Below are 18,887 nucleotides of genomic sequence, written 5' to 3' on the forward strand. Positions count from 1 at the left end.
AGTGAGGTCTAATTTATTAAACACTCTTGCAGTACTGCTTTTTAGCTTTTCATAAGTTAAAAAAGCAGACTTCATTTCTGTTTCAAAGCTGGTCTGCTTGAGAAATTAAATGCACAATGTGCTTTCTTGTGTTCTGCCTTCATATATGAAGATGCTGGAGCATGAAAGTGTTCCTTAGCTGCACATTCACCCATGGCAATATACACCATAAATAATTCGTCAAACCAAACCTCAGTTTGTGTTGTATAGTTGAGAGAACCCCAAATCATCATTTTAGGCTCTAAATGTATAGCAGAGCAAGCCATGGTTTAGTGTTATTTGTCTGCTTTCATTTTCTGTCCCCTCACAATTTACTTCATAAGTTCATTCCTGTTTCCATGGCGCAGAAGCTTCTGGAAGTGGAGCACAGGCTGAAGCTGTGATTTCAATCAATCAATCAATCAATCAATCAATCAATCAATCAATCAATCAATCAATCAATCAATCAATCAATTTATTCTTGTGGTTGATGACCAGCACATGTCAGTGAAGCTGTGTTTTATTATTCAGACATTGTACCAAAACATAGCACCAGTTATGTTTGCAAACCAACACATCATGCCTCATCTGTTATGCTTGCTTAACCATGGCTTCACCTGGCCTGAATTGAGCCTAGGGGGTAGAGAGAAATATTTTTATCACTGAGTTCACATTGCCCCCTCCTATCGTAAAATGAATAGTGTTGTTGACTTTGTCGGAGATGAAGCAGGAAACCTTGGCTGACCTCTCTCGGGCATATAGACTTGCATGAGAATGAAAGTGAGATACCATGTCTGGGCAACTGTGTAAAGCCACCTGTCAACAAGGAAGAAACAGCCAATAAGCCTGGCTGAACCTGTGGTCCCATCTGATGGGCAGGCTGGGAATAAAATAGAATTCCCAGACATGAGTGCCAGAGCTGACAACCCAGCCCTCTGCAGTTTTCGTCCAGACTCCCTGCAAGATCTGCTCCAGAGGCAGTAGGTACTTGGTGGAAATGCCAAAGGACCTGCCAAGAGATCTCCAAGCTCTGCTGTAGTGAGAGTCTGTGAGCACGAGCACAGGCCCTTTAAAGGTATATTCCTTACTCTGCAAACGTGGAGTCTGACCGAATGGTAGGTTCCTGTACCATGAAGAAGTCTGGGTCCTACTTTTGTTGGATCAGGTTGTCAGATGTGAAGCTCCTGAGGCATCTAGTTGCTTGCCTGCTTTTGCCCTCTTGCCACTTCTTTGTACCTGCTACCTCTTATTGGTTCCTGATATCTGGTTCCCAGCTCCCAGTTTCACAGACTGACTACAGTATCCTTAGTGGTCCCTTCCTGTAATATTATTCCTGCAAGATCTTTGCTCTGTGGTGAAGGCTCTGTATCTAGATAAGACAAAATCCTACCTCCTGTCAGTTTTGGTTTTGACATAATAATAACAACAACATTCGATTTATATACCGCCCTTTAGGACGACTTAACACCCACTCAGAGCGGTTTACAAAGTTATTATTATCCCCACAACAACCAACACCCTATGAGGTGGGTGAGGCTGAGAGAGCTCTGAGAAGCTGTGACTGACCAAAGGTCACCCAGCTGGCTTCAAGTGGAGGAGCTGGGAATCAAACGCGGCTCTCCAGATTAGAGTCCTGCGCTCTTAACCACTACACAAAATATGTCTGGATGCCTAAAATTAAAGTCATTGCACAAATAGTAAACAAGAGGGCTTATAGAAACACATTCATTGTTTAAGTGTATATTTTATTTTGTCCAATTTAGTTGGCAGTTTTATTGCCCTGAAGTTTCAGCAAGGGGTATACTTGGCTGAAATTATCATCATGTAACTAACTGCTCAAGGGCTAGGCCCACTTTCCCCATTGCCACTTTCTGTCTTTTCTATTTTATGCATGCTGTGAGCTACACCAAGCAGCTTGGTTCTTGCTAAGACCCAAGGAGGATTAACCAGTGCTGGTTAATATGATCAACAGCTAGGACATTTAGTGAACAAAATACGATACGATCAACAGCTAGGATATTCAATGAACAAATACAATAGGGCATGGGTTGCAGAAATTTGAAAAGAAGCATAAATCCAAACAGAGATGAATCATTTCTGAGACAAAGTGTAAGTAATTAAGTATAACATCTTTAATGATGTGGAAACTACCCAATAGGAGCATATCTAGATCAGCAGAAAGTACCCAGTAAAATAGTCAATAGTCTCTGTCCCTTATCAAGGCATCTCTCTGAGCCATTTCTTGTGGCACAGCCCTATTACCTGAGTGAAAAGGCCCTCCTGAATAATTCAATTTTGCATAGTTTGTGGAAAGCCAAGAGAGTGGGAGCTTTCCTGACCTCTTCAGGCAGGCATTCCATAAGGTGGAGACTGCCAAAGAGAGAGCACGTGTACAGACTACTGTTGATTTTGTTAAACTGCACAGTGGTATCTGCAGAAGGCCCTGTTCAGAAGAACAAAGCTGCTGTAGCAGAGCATAGGGGGAGAGGTGGTTGCACAGACATAAGAGGCCAAGGCCTTGAGGAGCTTTGTATGTGGTAGTTAAAACCTTGAATTGAGCCTGGTAACTGATAGGTAGCCAGTGGGGTGACTAGAAAACGTAATATGCATGCTGTACTTAGCTCCTAAAACTAAATGAACTGCAGTGTTCTGTAGTAGATGGAGTCTCTACGTGGACTTTGAAGGGAAAACTGTGTAGAGTGCATTACAGTAGCCTAGTCTTGATGTTCTTGTGGCATGAATCTAGGTGGCTAAATCAGCCGTGCCAAGGTAGGGGGCCATCTTCCAGGGTAGCCTGAGTTGGGAGAAGGTTTATTAAAACTTTCTTTAAGTCCATAGCTTTTATCACATGCTGTGGTAAAGAAGTTCATAAATCAATCATGTGCTGTGTGTAATAGTAGTTCCTTTTATCTGTTCTGAGGTTGCAGGTGATCAGTTTCATTAGATGACCTGAAGTAAGAGCTACTGTAGCATAGTGGTTAAGTGGCTGGGCTATGAATCAGCACGCTGCTGGTTCCTACTATGAGCCAGTTTGGTTAAGAGCTGCGGGATTGTAATCTGGAGAACCGGGTTTGATTCCTCACTCCTCCACTTGAAGCCAGCTGGGTGACCTTGGGTCAGTCACAGCTTTCCAGAGCTCTCTCAGCCTCACCCACCTCACAAGGTGATTGTTGTGGGGATAATAATAACATGCTTTGTAAAACACTCTGAATAGATGTTAAGTTGTCCTGGAGGGCAGTATATAAATAGATTATTATTATTATTATTATTACTACTACTACTACTACTACTACTACTACTACTACTACCACCACCACCACCACCACCACCATGAATTCTGCAGGTGGCCTTTGGTAAGCCACTCCTCTCAGCCCCAGCTCACCGGCTGTATTGTGGGGATAAATCTAATGTTGTTGTTATAATAATAACACTGACTTTTTTCACCTCTCTGAATATGGCACTAATCTGTCCAGAAGGGTGGTACATAAACACACACTTGTTGTTAAGTACTAGAATTATTGAAGAGGAGGAAAAGTATCTCCATGTTCTCAACACTACATAACTATATAAATCTCAAGTCATTCCACTCCCTCTGGCCCAGTTTAACTACAGTGCTGGTAAACGTATCTGTGTCTCTTTTGCTTACATTTGGCATCTTGTTTAAATAGAGTTGCTACTCATGCAAAGCAGCTTTGTGTGCTTGGTTGGTATGCCTGTATGCCCCCTACCTGGGCTATAAACCCCTGGCTAAATAAGCTTGCCAAGCCACTTTACATAGGGAGCAGCCTACTTCAAATGAAATGCCAGGTGCATGCAAAGTGTCAGGTATGTTGTTTTGCCTTTGCCAGCATCGCATTTAATTTTTTCTAAACTGCAGAGCCCCATATGCTAGGGAAGATGCCCTATAACCTCTTGATCATTTTGACTGCTCTTTTCTGTGCACCTGTGACTCAAGTAAGTGGGCCTAGAATTGTAAGCAGCACTTGCAAATGCTAATGCAGGACAAAGAATTCTATACTGAACATGCAGTCTAACTACAGTAGGTTCCCTTCAAGTTGCAGACATAGGAAATGCAGGTAAATGATTTAAATAAGGAAAAGCAGCTGCTGCCATTTTAGTCATCATTAAATGCTGTGTGGGGAAAAAATTAAGCTTCTCCTTCTCTCTTGCACCTTCCCGCAGACCATCATGCTACCCTACTGACCTTTTATTTGCAGTCCAGCAGTGTTTCTGTTACCCGTTTTAAAAGTGACCCACTGAATCTCAGGCTAGATGGTGGCTGAGCTCTTCCATTTGGGGACAATGCAGAGGGTGTGAGGGCATGCCTTTAAGCTTGTGCATGGTCACCCATGGTGATGCTGGAAGTCCTGAGGGTACTGCAGAAGTGATGAGCTGGACCTCCAGGCTTTGGGTGCCAGTTAAGGTATAGTCATTCGTGCAACAATAGATGCACTTCATCTGGTTGCGCCGTTTAAAATAGGGGTTGACTTTTTGGTTGCATGTCTGTTTCAGGAATTTGAGAGCTTAAGGGACATTTCATACAATACACTGTCCTCCTAACTTTCTCTAGCCTTAATTCTTACTTTCTTCCTCATATTCTCAGTTACTACTTAAGACTCAAAGGTCAGAAGAGCAGAGCAAGCAAGAAAGAAATGACAATACACTGTCCTCATGGATGCCATAGGGACTTTGTATCAAATGTACAATGAGAGTTTTGTGCCTCCCACATGCGTGCTGGTATAATCTTGGTTGCAACCACAGGTACAATGTGCTTCAGCCTCCCCCCCCCCCCCACACACACACTCATTTACCACCATTTTCATATCTTCAAACAGTACTGGGAAACCACAGTATGCTCCAGTGGAAAATTTAACTTGTAGCCATCATTACATTTAAGTTTCCTATTGGAACCAATATTTGCCTCTAGGGCTGTTTTTAAGATAGGAAAATATTGTGGAGTTTGTGTGAAGCCCATCTGCCTCACATATAACAATCACATTCAGAATAGGGCCCACCTACATCTGGAAGGTAGAAAACTTTCATTGTGTATCTGATACAAATCCATTGTGGCATCTGTGGCAACTTCATAACATGTAAATTGGCTCTAAGATTTCCTGCTAAGATCAACTTTCTTGCAAATAAAACAGCATTTTCTCCCTTGGTTTATCCTGTTGCAATGTGGAGTTATTTGGACCTGTATTCATGCTCTCTGCAAGATTAATCAACCCATTACAATTGTTCTGGTCCAGTAGCACCTTAAGAGACCAACTAGATTTCCTGGGTGTGAGCTTTCAAGTTTTAAAGCTTCCTCGGGGAGCTTTGCTTCTTGAAAGCTCACACTCTGGAAATCTAGTTGATCTCTAAGGTGTTGTTGGACCCGTACCTTGCTCTTCTACTACAGATCAACACAGCTACCCACCTGAAACTAATTGTTTGTGTGCCTTTCTCAGCATCTCCCCACATACACGATATTTGGTTTTATAATCAAATGGGCACTTGTTAAAAAATCTTTCTGTTCTTCCAAAGAATTCAGTTTCCACTTCCTCTGTTTTTCTTCTCCTTGAGGCTGACTCAGGCACTGGAAAAATCCTCCACGCAGAGGAGCCCCATGTATGCAATATGCGTAAAGAAGTGACGTCTTACTTGGTGCACCCGTGGTTACAGGTGCCACTCAAGCAGAGCTGATAGAAGTGAACATTCTGGCTGGTTGCCACACTCATGTAAATCACCATTAAGAAAAGATAGTTGTTTAATATCCCAAATGGTCACAAAATAGCAAGTGTTGAGTTCAGAAACACAAAAGGGGCCAGAAGAAAAAAGTTTTAGTGAGCTTTCACTGAATAGGGATAGGTGTGGGGATATTTTACATGTATATATCCGTGTTTTGGTTGTTCTTTCAATGCATTTGTATTGTTACATAGTTTTACATTGTTGTTGATTTTAATCTGAGCCTAAGTAACAAGCTGCTTAAGAAAGAGGAATCTAGGAAGCAGTACTGAAATTACTGACAAGCCATTTCCTAAAATAACAGCACCTCTGTACAAGATAGTCCTGTGTTCATTGTCTGCTTTACGTTATAGTGCCAGACATTGTACACCATTTCCTCAGTTCCCTTGCTGAATGTTCTTGCTTTTTGCCTTCTGCTGTTTTGTTCCATTAACTTTATAAGAGCATCACATTGATCTCCCAATTAAATATGTTTCCACACAGAGGTTTTGCTCCAGTTTGGAATTAAATGAGGTTTTCTTTTTAGCATCCACACAATGTCATCCTTAATCATCCACTATCCAGATTTCCCCCAGCTTTGCTTGGATCTTTCTCAAACCTGGTATGATAACTATCTTTTTGGAAAGACCACAGTCAAAGTGTGTTTGTATGCTGTGTGGGCCCAGGAAGGTGCACATTCTGCAGGCCCTGCCCACATTGGTGCCATTTTCTTTTGTTCAGCTTCCCATGGCTGTCATATTGGGTTTGTGCAATATGTGGGCTGCTCCCGTTGGGTTTACCTTTAAGAAAAATTGGGCTGTTGTGTTTCATGAATACCACTTTAAGTCCAAATAGACTATTACCAATTAGTATATATAATTGAAAGGAGGTGGTTACTCCCCACCTCTGAACTACCCGAAACGCTGTTACGTGGGATTGGATACAATGTGAATTGCTTGGATCATGATTGTGAGTACAGCGATCCGCTGTAGCTCGTGGGGTATATTTTTTGATTGATTGTTTGGTGGCTTAATTCATATTATCGCATGATTATGACTGTTAATTCATAGATATTATGGCCTGAAGAAGGATATTAATATCTGAAATGAGTGAAGAGAGATAAGGCCGGCGTGGCTCGTTGCCTTCCAATCAGCTTTGCCTTGCCTTCCAGTCAGCTTTGCCTTTCACTCGGAGCTGACTATTCTAGCAGTCCAGAGCACCGTAATGAATCTACGGACGCCAGCAGAAAATTCAGCGGGGCGTATCCCGTTTATTTCTTCCATTATTTCAATTTAGAAGTTGCTCCTCTCCCTGATATCGGACTTCTTCCGGGATTTTCACTTATTATCATTATTAATTATGTATGTCCCTTAAGTATGTGGGTTTTGCGATTATTTTGAATAACACATTATAGGTGATATAAATTGATTATATTGCATTGTGTCCTCTTACGTTTTGTAGCACACTTCCTTAATCTTTGGATTGTTTGGTGTTTGTATTGGAGGAAGTGGTTCCCGTTCCTGTTGTTTTTGTCCTTTGCTTGGAATTATACACACACCTCCCCAAAGCAACCACAGGGCTTTCCCCATTTTTTTTAAAAAATGGATTATTGCTCTATTGCTATAGTGTTATAATTCTATAGCAAAGATACTGATTTTAAAAAGCCCTCTGGTTTCATAGGGAAGTAGCATTTGCTGCAGAGAAGACTGCGGTGTGGACTCCATTGCAAGCGTGAATGTCTCTATATTCACAATGGCAATGTAAATGATGCAGTTGTTGCCATATGGAAGTAGGCAAAGTTTGACGTGAAAATGCACTCACCCTTGCTTGAGTATTCTCTTGTGCCAATGCTGCTGCCAGTTTTTTGAAGCTCTTGTGAAATTTCAGCAGTCTGTCCCAATTTGTTTAGTGTGTATTTGTGTGAGATGAGCTAAAGAACTAAGGAGGTCGCAGAACTGAGTAAAAAATTCTCGAGGGTGTGTTCTTCCTTGGTTGGGGGCTAGAATGGTCACAGGAACAGTGTAAAGAGAATGCCAAAATGGTGATAGTGGTTGTCTATCAATGTCTCAGTAGATCTGTACTGTAGGAGCTGCTCAAATCTGTCATCCACTTATACTGTGCATGTCTTCTGCAGAGATATCAGAACCACAAAATAAATCATTTCCTCCCAAAAACCTGTGTTTTTTGACCCAAAGTAAGGCAGTATCCGAAACACAGCATGGAGGGCAGGAGGACAGAAAATACAAAGTATTTCCTAGTTATATTTACTGCTTGTCCTAAAGAACAAGACATGGATATATAGCAATATGTTTTATATCTGAAAAAGTACAGGTTTAAATGCAATCACATTAGCAAGCTGTGTCTTGAAAATCTCCCAAAAAGTTTATAGCAACCTCCATCTTCTTCTTTTCTCCAAGTTTTCTTCCTGTAAACAAATGCCTGTAAACAAGTTCTTGTAAACAAGAGCCAGTTCGGTGTACTGGTTAAGAGCGCGGGACTCTAATCTGGAGAACCGGGTTTGATTCCCCACTCCTCCACTTGACCTTGAGTTAGTCACAGCTTCTAGGAGCTCTCTCAGCCCCACCCACCTTACAAGGTGTTTTGTTGTGGGGATAATAACATACTTTGTAAACTGCTCTGAGTGGGTGTTAAGTCATCCTAAAGGGCAGTATATAAATCAAATATAATATCATTGCTAATAACTTCTGATTTTCCTCAGTGTGTTGTGATGTACTAACATATTGTGATCAGTTTAGTTCATAGAAGATAAACATTGAAGCTTCCAACCAGCTAATGATGCATCTAATGATTTTTTTCTTCATTATGAATAAGAGGCAGGTCTAAGACAACATCCACTGTGCTCAAAAAATGACTGATGCTGATTAAGTCTGTAGTGTACATTATTGCCTGCAATTTAGCTCTAGCCCTCTCTTGTTATGAAGACATATTTTATATGCCAGAGAGAGCAGGAGAAACAAAGATGCACCAACGTATCTGGATGGGTCTGTCCCAATGTTCCATGGAAGCAAACTGGAGAGTCTCCCTTAACTATCACAATGAGCAGAATGCCTAGCAACTTAGCTGAATTCTCCTCCTGCCCAGTGAAAGCCATGGGAACATTCCATGGAGAGCATCTTTTTAAAAAGAAATGGAAAAGTTTAATTCATTACACTATCATTTATTTGCTGGGTCTAAAAGATTCTCATAGTGACCACAGAATTCTTCTTTCCACCTGAAGATAAATGAAGATGGAATGGGACAGTTTTAAGACTCCCATGGAAATTAAATTTAACACAATCTCATCTGCAGCCAGCTGGAAAATTGCAACAACTAATACGTTCCTAACTGTTGTGACTGAAAAAAGGGGCTGCTTTGAAAATATACTTGGTGCAATTACCCACAGCTTTCTGTTCCTCACCTTTCTCTGATTTTCCCCCTTGGTTTCTTTAATAGCCTAATGAGATGCTAAAAATCATGGGTGGCTGTGCCAACACCTTGCAGTTTAGATATTGTTAGTACAGTATTTTGGATTGCTTAGGGTTGTATATATGATAATATAGCTAGGTGGAACCTGGTTATTTGTAAAGCTTTGTTGAAGTGATCAATAAAACAACCTGTCTCCCCCCTCACTTTTTTTTATTCTTTTTTATTGATGAGCTTGCCCAGCTACCCGTTTTCTCGACCAGTTCAAGTCAGTGCATTGTTGCTTGCAATGGGGCTGAGTGGTGGTATCTGCTGCGCCAGGAAAGAGTGGCTTGGGCGCTTGAGCTGGGCACAAAGTAACATGAGAGGGAAGAGTTGGTTCTTACAGGTTAGCAAGGAGCCAATCGACCAGTCCGCACCGAGGCATCTGTCCTGACATGGCATCCATCTGTTGTTTCTCATAGTACCGCATCACCTCCTGAACGATATCTCCCACACTGTAGCCTTTTTTGGCTGCTTTGTCAGCCAGTTGAGGAAGCCTGGCCAAGTCACCATCTTGTTCATTCATGAATGTCAGATTAGGCACATTGAATTGCGAAGCAACCAACCACTGGAGCACAGCTTGCAGTTCTCTGTTCTGTGAACTGTTGTTGGAATTCTGGTTGTTCACGATCACTTCGGAGCCTGCTGACCCTAGTTGTTTTCCGTTATATCTTCCATCAGCATCACTGCCATTAGCCATCAACAAACACAACTTCATCACAGATTCCACCAGCTGATCAATAAACTGTTTGTTTATTTGTTCCATGTTGTCATACATCTCGGGGCTCCCATTTGATTTTGATGAACCCCTGTGTGATCTGCTCTCAGTAAAGGGAGGCTGCTTATAGCCCCTGTCAGGGGAACCTTCATCTGAACTGAAACCAGCTTCTCTCAATACTTTCTGGATGATTGACAAGAGAATACTCGATATATCACCCTTTTGTGATTCAAGGTGAGAATCTTGCCTTCCTCCGCCTTGTCTTTGACCGTATTTGGAACCACCAGACTTGTCATGTACATAGCCAAATGATGTGGTGTTGGTCTCACGGAGACCTTGGTCCTTGTTTTTTTCTAGGAGGTGTTGCTGAATTAACATTAATGCTGTTATGATAAGGTCTTTAGCATACACATCCATTGAGCAGTGCTTGTCTGAGCCTTTGCTTCCGCTTGGAAGAGGTCTCATTTGTCCATTACCCCTGTCCCTCCCTGGACCATGCATTTCACCTTTAAGTGATGCAAACTGGAGTCCCTGAGATCTGGAGTCTGAGTGAGCCCCTGCCTTCAGTGCTGCAAATGCAAGGCTTTGAGATTTTTGCCTATCATCCCCTGCCAGTGCTTTAAACAACCGTTTCACCATTGCTTCCAAAATCTCGGTTGACTTCTGGGTTCCCACATTGAAAAGGTTCTTCTTCACTGTATTAACGAAATCTGAGTCTGTCATGAGTACTCCTGTGACGTTGTGTAGATTTTTCATGGTGGAGTCAATTAAGTCAGATATGACATCTCTGGTGTGTTTAAGGAGTACCTTCTTTAAGACTACACAAGCTGGTGGAGGATGCTTGCCTTTCTGGACTTTCATGGTCTTCATGAATGAGAACATCATATCTGAAGCAACCTGGTTTGCGTACACCATTAGCCCTTTGCTTACAGAACCATCATCTGACTGCCCCGACCCTTTCCTTTGACACATCTGTCTGTCTTGTCCCTTGTAGCCATTCTGGTTAGACTGATTAGACATCTCTCCATAAAAGAGTGAAGCCTTTCTGGGGTCATCATGAGATGTCTTTGGGGATAACTTACCATATTCATCACTAGATGAAACTTTGCTTGGAGATCCACGGGGATTAATTGACTGGCGAATGCACCTACCACTGCTTTCAAATTTATCCTTCATTTCTTTATGTGCCATTTGAACAACCAAGGAACAGAGTTTGTTAACGTAATAGGAAAGGTCATCTCCTCTTTGGCTACTAGAGCCCCTGAATGATGTGTCGCTGCTCTGGGACATTTTGTCGACTGCAGATGAATCGTAAGAAGATTTATGAGGCCGTGAGGGGGTTAGTGCATGCTGGAATCCAACTGCGTATTTCTGAAGGTCGTTGCTGAGCCAGCTCACAACGTTGACTTCTTCAGAGGAGCCTTGCTTGAAAAGGCAAACTGCTCCTTCGGTATTGGAGTGGTTGTTTTGCTCGTTATCCTTGATTACAATAACTTCCTTCTCTTCAAGATTACGCAGGTCAACTTCGGGGGAAGGGGCAGCAATGTTACCTCTCTTGTTTTTCTGGTCTTTGTCTTTCGCGTTAAGGCTGGAGACGTCAACAAAGCAGATCACTTTACGATCCTGATCCTTCTGACTTTCTGCGCTATAAAGATCTACTTTGCAAAGACCGGCTTGACTCTGTAGCCAGTCGGTCTCCTGAGCCATACTAGGTGTCCCAAACCAGAATTGTACCCCAGGTCGTGGAGCGTTCTTGTTCTCAGATTTTTGCTGACCCTGCCCCACTCAAGATGTTGCCTCCTCTCTCAGCTTTCCATGCTCTTGTACTGGCAGGTGGCATTTTCATTTGTGTGCATATATGGTTTCCAGGACAGCAGTGACATCATAAAGCATCAGTATCATCCCCCAGCCAGTGATGCTTAACCATGTTTAACATAACTTTACTTTGTGTTTTCCATCTCTTTATTCATACTGAAGTATACCAAAAGATTGAAAGTTGAAAGAGATGGGAGTTTATCATTTTGCATCCTGAGAGCCCTTCATTTTCAGAATATTGTCAAGGAAGCAATTATTCAAGCTAAACTTTATTTTTCTACAAATAAATATATTTTATTGCAATTGCATATAACTCAGGATTCCACAGGTTTTGAGTGTTTAACAAGGGGATCTTAAAAAAAACCTTCAATGTAGGTTTTTTGATCTCAAGCTTTCTAGTGACCTCACAAAGAAATCTTATTAGAAGCCCTCCCCCATTTGAATCTGCTGCTTTTACCTGGTTCTTTTTTCCCTATCACTATCATCATGTCTCCTAGTTCATATTTTCTTTGTATCCCCTTTACTTGAAGCTTCATTTTTCTTTCTGTTTTTATTGTTAATCATAAAAAATATCAAAATATATTGGATATTGGATCTGATTCTGTGTACCACAAACCTGCTTGCAGTCATCGAATGAAACTTCCCTACCTCCCCCTCCATGTTGCAGCCTGAATTTAAATAAATATGAATTACATAGAAGCTAAAAGACTAAAAACATAGCGAGTTGTATCTAACCAACATTTCAGCAGTTGAAATGTTTGGTTTCCTTTAACCAAAAAAAGGCTGTGCTGGGAATTATGGAACCTGCATGGATAAAAGCCGTTCAGAACAGCGCTATATATTTGGATTTTGCTAGTTTTCCAGTGCAAGGGAATTCCCTAGTTCTGGAGTAGCTGTCCTCTGTGTAGCTATCTTGGCTTGTCCTCTTGAGTTATATTAGAGAATATCATGAGCTGTGAGGAAGGAAGTGAGATCTTTGGACATTCTGTGAACTTGGTTATGTGGTCTTAAGGGTTCAAAAACAGCTTCTTTTATTGTGCTTTTCTGTTTGATGGTAGAGAAGAGGATAGATCATCTTATTTCAGTGTTTATGCACCCACATTTCCCCTTAGCACATCAGGATCAAAGGCAGGTAACAACAATATAAAAATAATTTGATAAAAATGACATTAAAACAGACATGAATGTGTGTAAAGTGCTGTCAAGTCACAGCCAACGTATGACGACCCTATAGGATTTTCAAGACAAGAGTTGGTCAGAAGTGGTTTGCCATTGCCCAGCTCTATAGCCTTGTCTTGCTGGTTTCCCAAACTAGTGCTAGTCAGGGCTGATCCTGCTTAGCTTCTGAGATTGATGAGATTGGGCTAACGTGGAACCATACAATACATTAAAACAATATTGAGAAACCACCTAGAAACACCTTGTGCCCCAAAGGAGGATATTCCCCCTTTGCTTAGGTTACTCCCCAAATCTCCCCCAAAGCTCTTGCTGGAAAGCTCCGTGACCTCTTCTGGGATGCTGTTCCACAGACATGAGGCAGCCACTGAAAAAGCCGAATCCTGGACAATTGCAGTATGTGACTTTGATAAAGGAGATATTGACTATAGATCTTGCTGAGAAGAATGAAGCTGCTGCATGAGAACATGCCAGGAGAAGCAGTCCTTCAGATATGTGCGCCTCAGGTCATGAAGGGTGTTAAGAGTAAGCATTAATACCTTGAAAAGGACCTAGAAACTAATTGCCAGCAGTTGAGTGACCTCAGAACAGGAGTAAAATGGTCCCTCTGGTTAGCCCTCAGTAATAAACAAGCCACTGCACTTTGCACCAGCTGTAGTTTCCGGGTTGTCTTCAAAGGCAGCCCCATGTAGTGAATGTTACAGTAACCTAGCTCTGAGGTTACAGATGCATGGATCAGTGTGGCCTCATCAGGCAACTGCAAATAGGAAGCCTCCTTCCTAACTGAGTGTAGCTGAGAAAGAACATTTTTCAGTCATTGTAGACGCTTGTTTCTCCAAAGGCAATCAGATTCCTGAAAGATTCCCAAGTTTCTAACAGAGTCTTTCAGTGAAAGCTGCACACCAGAGTGGTTGGAAGTACAGTCCGTTTTGATCAATGGCTCTTCCAGCTAGCTTCACCATCTAATTTGGATTCGGTTTCAATTTGTCTCTCCACCAGTTACTTGACAACCACATTGAGACATTAGGCCAGAGTTAAGTGGTGGTTTATTCAAAGTAAGACATAGCTGAGTGTCATCAGCATATTGGTGACAACTACAGTCACTCTGAAAGCCAGTATAGTTAGTAGTTAGTGTTGGACTAGAATCTGCGAGACTCAGGTTTGAATATTCACTATGCCTTGGAAACTGGCTGGGGTATCCTGGGTCAGTCACACAGTCTCAGCCTAATCTACCTTACAAGGTCATTGTGAGGATAAAATGGAGGAGAGGAGACTTTTGTAAGCCACTTTGGGTCCCCATCAGGAAGAAAGACTGCATATAAATGAAAAAAAATAAATAAATAGAACTTCCTTATGAGGTATTACCTTGGAAGTTTGGAGATCTAGATTTTGTTGGATTTTTTTTTCTTAAAGTGGCTTAGTGCATTCAGTTTTCAAATTATTTTTATTTATGCATGGTGCTCCCCAGCACACAAGAGCAGTATATGTATGAAGTGGGTTACTTCATCTCAACTTGCTTGTCAACTTACAGTACCATGTGACTTTCTTTTCATGCTAAGTTATGCTGAATCATGTTGGTCAAAGAAGATAAGGTATCCTTTTATGAGCGTAATAGTAATAATTAGTATGCTTATATACTCCCCTTCTGGACAGATTAATGCTACGCTCAGAGAAGCGAACAAAGTCAGTGTTATTACTATCCCCACAATACAGCTGGGGAGCTGTGGCTGAGAGGAATGGCTTACCCAAGGCCACCTGCAGAGTTTATGGCAATATTGGGAGTTGAAATAGCAGAGTGCTGATTTGCAGCCCAAGCAGCTTAACAACCAGGGCTCATTTTGAAGGGGAACATGCAGGAACGCAGTTCTGGTAGTTCCCCAGAGAGGTCACATGTCAGGTGGCCCCACCCACCTGACTCTTGGCCATTTTGGGCCCATTTTGGCCTGGATCGGGCCTCTGATGGGTAGTGGATCACTCTCCCGCTCAGCAGTGGCCCGATCCTGACCATTTTGGGCCCAATTTCGGCCCTGAATGGCCAGGATTGGGTCCAAAACAGCCAGGATAGGTGATGTCAGGGTGTGTGACATATGCAAATCAGTTATGCTAATGACACATTTCCAGTGATGGGAAGGGGCGTGGCATATGCTAATGAGTTGTGCTAATGAGTTCCTCCAGCTCTTTTTCTACGAAATGACCCCTGTTAACAACTATGTTACAGCAGTGAGCATGCACCTTTCTCTGTGGTTGGAAGTAACACAGAGAGAAAAAGAAATCCAAAGTGCATATGCAAAACTGCCCTGAAGCAAAGCTTCTGAGAAACTCAGATATGCCATGCTCGTTGCTACTTTGGATCTTAAGTTGTGACTTACTCAACAAAAAATTATGTTTAGGGTATGTAGGTTGGACACCACAGCATCTTTTTACTAAAAGTATAAGCACAGTGTCTAACTGTTGGCGGTGTAATTAACAAAATGCATCTCTTAAACATATGCTTTGGTCATGTGTAGTCATTCAGCCCTTTTGGGAGGAAGTTATTAGTCATATTGTGTGTTAGATAACTCATTTATTTTTGAGGATGTTAATGCACTGTTAAACTACTTGCCTGTCTCTTGGAATCTAACTGATGGTCAATGGAAATGGACCCTCCATGCCCTTACAGTTGCTAAAAGGCTTATACCAACATTGGAAAAACAAAAGCCCACCTCCTGTAAATCAGTGGATTGAAGACTTTATAAGCTTAGCAACATTTGAACATATCACATATAGAAGGCAACTACACATGTACTTATATTTATATATTTGGCAATCTTTTATAGATACCTATGTATAGATTTACCAATAGTGTTTTTGTAACCAGCACTGTTTTCTTTTTCTCTCCTATTTGCTTTTTTTTTTTTTACATTTTTGCACTAATAAATAATTTAAAAAATGTAAAGCTATGTCATGCTCCAGGGCTATCAGAGCAATCCTGAACAAAGGGTTACATCAGTGCTCAGTAAATTTCCTGCATTATGCAGGAGGTTGGACTAGATGACCCTGAAGGTCCTTTCCAACCCTATGATTCTATGAAAGTTACTTGTTTCTAAGCCCATTGACTTCAGTCAACGTAGAAGGGCAACTCTACTTAGGATTGCACGTATTATTTTTCTTTTGCATCAGCTGTGAAATCCTTTAGCATTCATTCTTTTTTATTGACCCATCTCTAACATTTCTAAAGGATATTTGCCATGTTTTGTTTTTGGCTAGAGTCAGTCAAATCTTTCATACTCAGTACTTCTTCAGTTCCTCAACAACTTCCTTGAATTCATTTCTTAATTTCTGTTCTATTATCATTTGCCAGCAGAGGGCCCCCAAATTCTTTTGTTTCTTTGTAGTTTCTGATTGTGTATCACACGTATGGGCTTTGCACCTGTGCAGACATTAGTTTGGGAACTTCTGGAGCTAGCTTTTAGACACGCAAAAAACCTCCTCCCCAGTGGAATTGATTCTGCATGATCAAAGGAGAGAAGTTATGTCTTGCTGCTCAGTTCCTGAAAAGGTAACATCATAGCAACTTAAAAGCACCTATTGCAGGAAAAGAGGGTGAATGGGAATGCACAGAGACCACTCAAAGAAAATCAGTTATAGATAAACAGCCTGTTTGTATTCTTTGTGGTCCCTGTGCAGTGCATTATCATGCCTGGAGACAGGTACAGCAGTGCAGTTATAAGAAGACAGCACTGAATACTGCCCTGCTGGGGGACTCATCTACTTTGGTTCTGATGCACCATGAGGCGCATAGTGCCTTATGAAGGTAAAAGGCTTTGCTCAGTTGGCTTCTCTGTGCAGCTCAGAGAGAAGGATCCCTTGGCTGAAGGTATGGCAGATGTTCATAGAGAATGACCACTGATCGCCTCAGGAAGAGACTTGTGGGAAGCTTTTTGTAGAGTTTAATAGTAGTTGGGAACCAGAGACTGAATGGCTGGGAAGAGAAGTTACATTCTTTCCTTCGGCCTGAGTAGCACAAGAAGAGGCCCAAGAGTTTCCTGAAAGGGTCAGTTCTGTCCAGACAATGCACTATGGGCATCTAGCGAATGCAAGGTTTTCCCTACATTAGATACTGACTTAAGAAAGTGAGAAATATCAGATCCTATCTCTGATGGAACCAGAAGCCCCCTTTGATAGAAAGATAGTAACAGGACTGCTTGATCTCTGTGGAGTAGTTAGTGGGCATGACATAGAGATGGACTCAAGTGAAACGTCTTTTTTCTCCTTGCCTCTTATCTGGAACAGAGTTCACATCTGTACTCTTTTGGCATCTTATTTGTTTATTTAGAAAATATGTATGCCACCTCTCCAGACCTGCTGCTAACTGCTAGTGTTAGATATAGCAAAGTTGAGTTATTAGCTGAAGTATTAACTTGAGCTTAACAACTACCTTATGATGTGTGAGCTCTTCTGTTTTCAATATCAGAATGTGGTATTCCTTTATTACATTTTTAGAGAGAGAGAGAGAGATGTGCCATTAAGTTGGCTCTGACCTATGGTGATCATGTGACTTCCAAACCGTCCTATCATTAATAGACTTGCTTAGATCTTGCAAACTGAAGGACGTGGTTTCCTTTATTGAGTCCAGCCATCTCATTTTGGGTCTTCCTCTTTTCCTACTGCCTTCCACGTTTCCTAGCATTATTGTCTTTTCCAGAGAGTCTTCTCATGATGTGACCAAGAGTCTCATTTTTGTCATTTTAGTTTTGATGTGATATACAGGGACGGCACGCCCATTGAGGCCAGGTAGGTGGTGGCCTCAGGCGTGGGGTGCCGGAGGGAGTGCCGGAGGAGGTGCGGGGGGAGGGAGCGCGCGCCACAGAGCTGCAGCCTCCTATCCCTCCCGCCCAGCACCGCCGCCACCAGCACATGCCCCCAGCCGGGTGCAGCTGCTGTGGGCAGGCATCTGCAGCGGCGCAGGCAACTGAGCAGGAGAGCTCGGAGGCCACCCGCGCACAGTCACAGCCACCTGCCTCAGCGATCGGGCCAGCAGCGGTGCGTGCGTGCGGGGGGGGGGCATCATCACACAGGCCAGTGCGTGCGCGCGGGCGGCGCGTGGGCAGCCGCAAGCACTGAAAACCCTTGCGCTGCCCCTGGTGATATAGAATCCGTTTTGTCTTTTTGGCTATCCATGGTATCAGCAAAACTCACCTCCAGCACCACTTTTCTAATGAATCAGTTTTTTTCCTGTCAGCATTCTTCATTGTCCAACTTTCACATCCATACATAATAATGGGGAATACCTTAGTTTGGATTATCTTGATCCTTATCTTTATGGATCTTTTCTAGTTTCCTCACGGCTGCTCTTCCAAGTTTCAATCTTCTTCTGATTTCTTGGTTGCCGTCTCCCTTTTGGTTGATGATTAAGCCAAGGAATAAAAAATCTTAAACAATTTCAATTTCATATTAAACCTCAGAGCAGCATATGTGGTTCAGCATTCCTTCTGTGTTATGCTCTCAACAGCAGCCTTATGAGGTAAGTGAGGCTAAAGGAACACAAATAAGCTCAAGCTTCCCCAGCAGGCTTTTGGGTTGAATGTTTGGTTATATCCATTAAAACCTAGATCTCTGGTTATCTGCAGCACCTCACTGGTTATCATATTATGTGAATCTTTGTGAATATTATATTTCATTTTAGATTTAAAATTTTTTATTATTATCTTTAGGTCCAGAATTTGACACTGCGCAGCCAGAAGTTGGGTGTGTTGTCTAGTTCACAGAATGGCTCGCCAAAAAGCAGCAGTCAAGCCCAGACATTAGCTGTGTGTCCTAATAAACCTATAACCAGTACCAAAGCCAGCCAGTCAGACCCTCTAGAAAGTAAAAGAAAAGGAGACAGCCCAACCACAGAGCCTCGAAGTCCAGCTGTTACACGAACATCAAGTATTCATCAGCTCATAGCACCAGGTAGGATAGAAAGGCCAGATTTTAGAGGAATGTTAACTGAATATGTGTTTGATTT

At 42.1% G+C, this 18,887-nt stretch overlaps 2 protein-coding genes across 6 annotated transcripts in view; one reads left to right on the plus strand and one right to left on the minus strand.

Annotated features, from left to right (window-relative positions):
- Nucleotides 1-18,887, plus strand: part of PHC3 (polyhomeotic homolog 3) — a 75,389-nt gene that overhangs the window by 30,627 nt on the left and 25,875 nt on the right. For all 5 annotated transcript variants that reach the window (XM_054983155.1, XM_054983156.1, XM_054983158.1 and 2 more), the window contains exon 7: nucleotides 18,592-18,832. In XM_054983155.1, the coding sequence (XP_054839130.1) occupies nucleotides 18,592-18,832 (241 nt within the window). The remainder of the gene's footprint in view (nucleotides 1-18,591; nucleotides 18,833-18,887) is intronic.
- On the minus strand, nucleotides 9,530-11,614 carry LOC129332216 (A-kinase anchor protein 4-like). Its single transcript, XM_054983161.1, has one exon. The coding sequence runs from the start codon at nucleotides 11,612-11,614 to the stop codon at nucleotides 9,530-9,532; it is 2,085 nt and encodes a 694-aa protein (XP_054839136.1).

The sequence above is a fragment of the Eublepharis macularius genome, chromosome 6 (genome assembly GCF_028583425.1).
Source record: "Eublepharis macularius isolate TG4126 chromosome 6, MPM_Emac_v1.0, whole genome shotgun sequence".
Taxonomy (NCBI): domain Eukaryota; kingdom Metazoa; phylum Chordata; class Lepidosauria; order Squamata; family Eublepharidae; genus Eublepharis; species Eublepharis macularius.

Coding starts and splice junctions, on each gene's coding strand:
- LOC129332216 (XM_054983161.1), bottom strand. CDS start 11,614: ATGGCTCAGGAGACCGACTGGCTACAGAGTCAAGCCGGTCTTTGCAAA.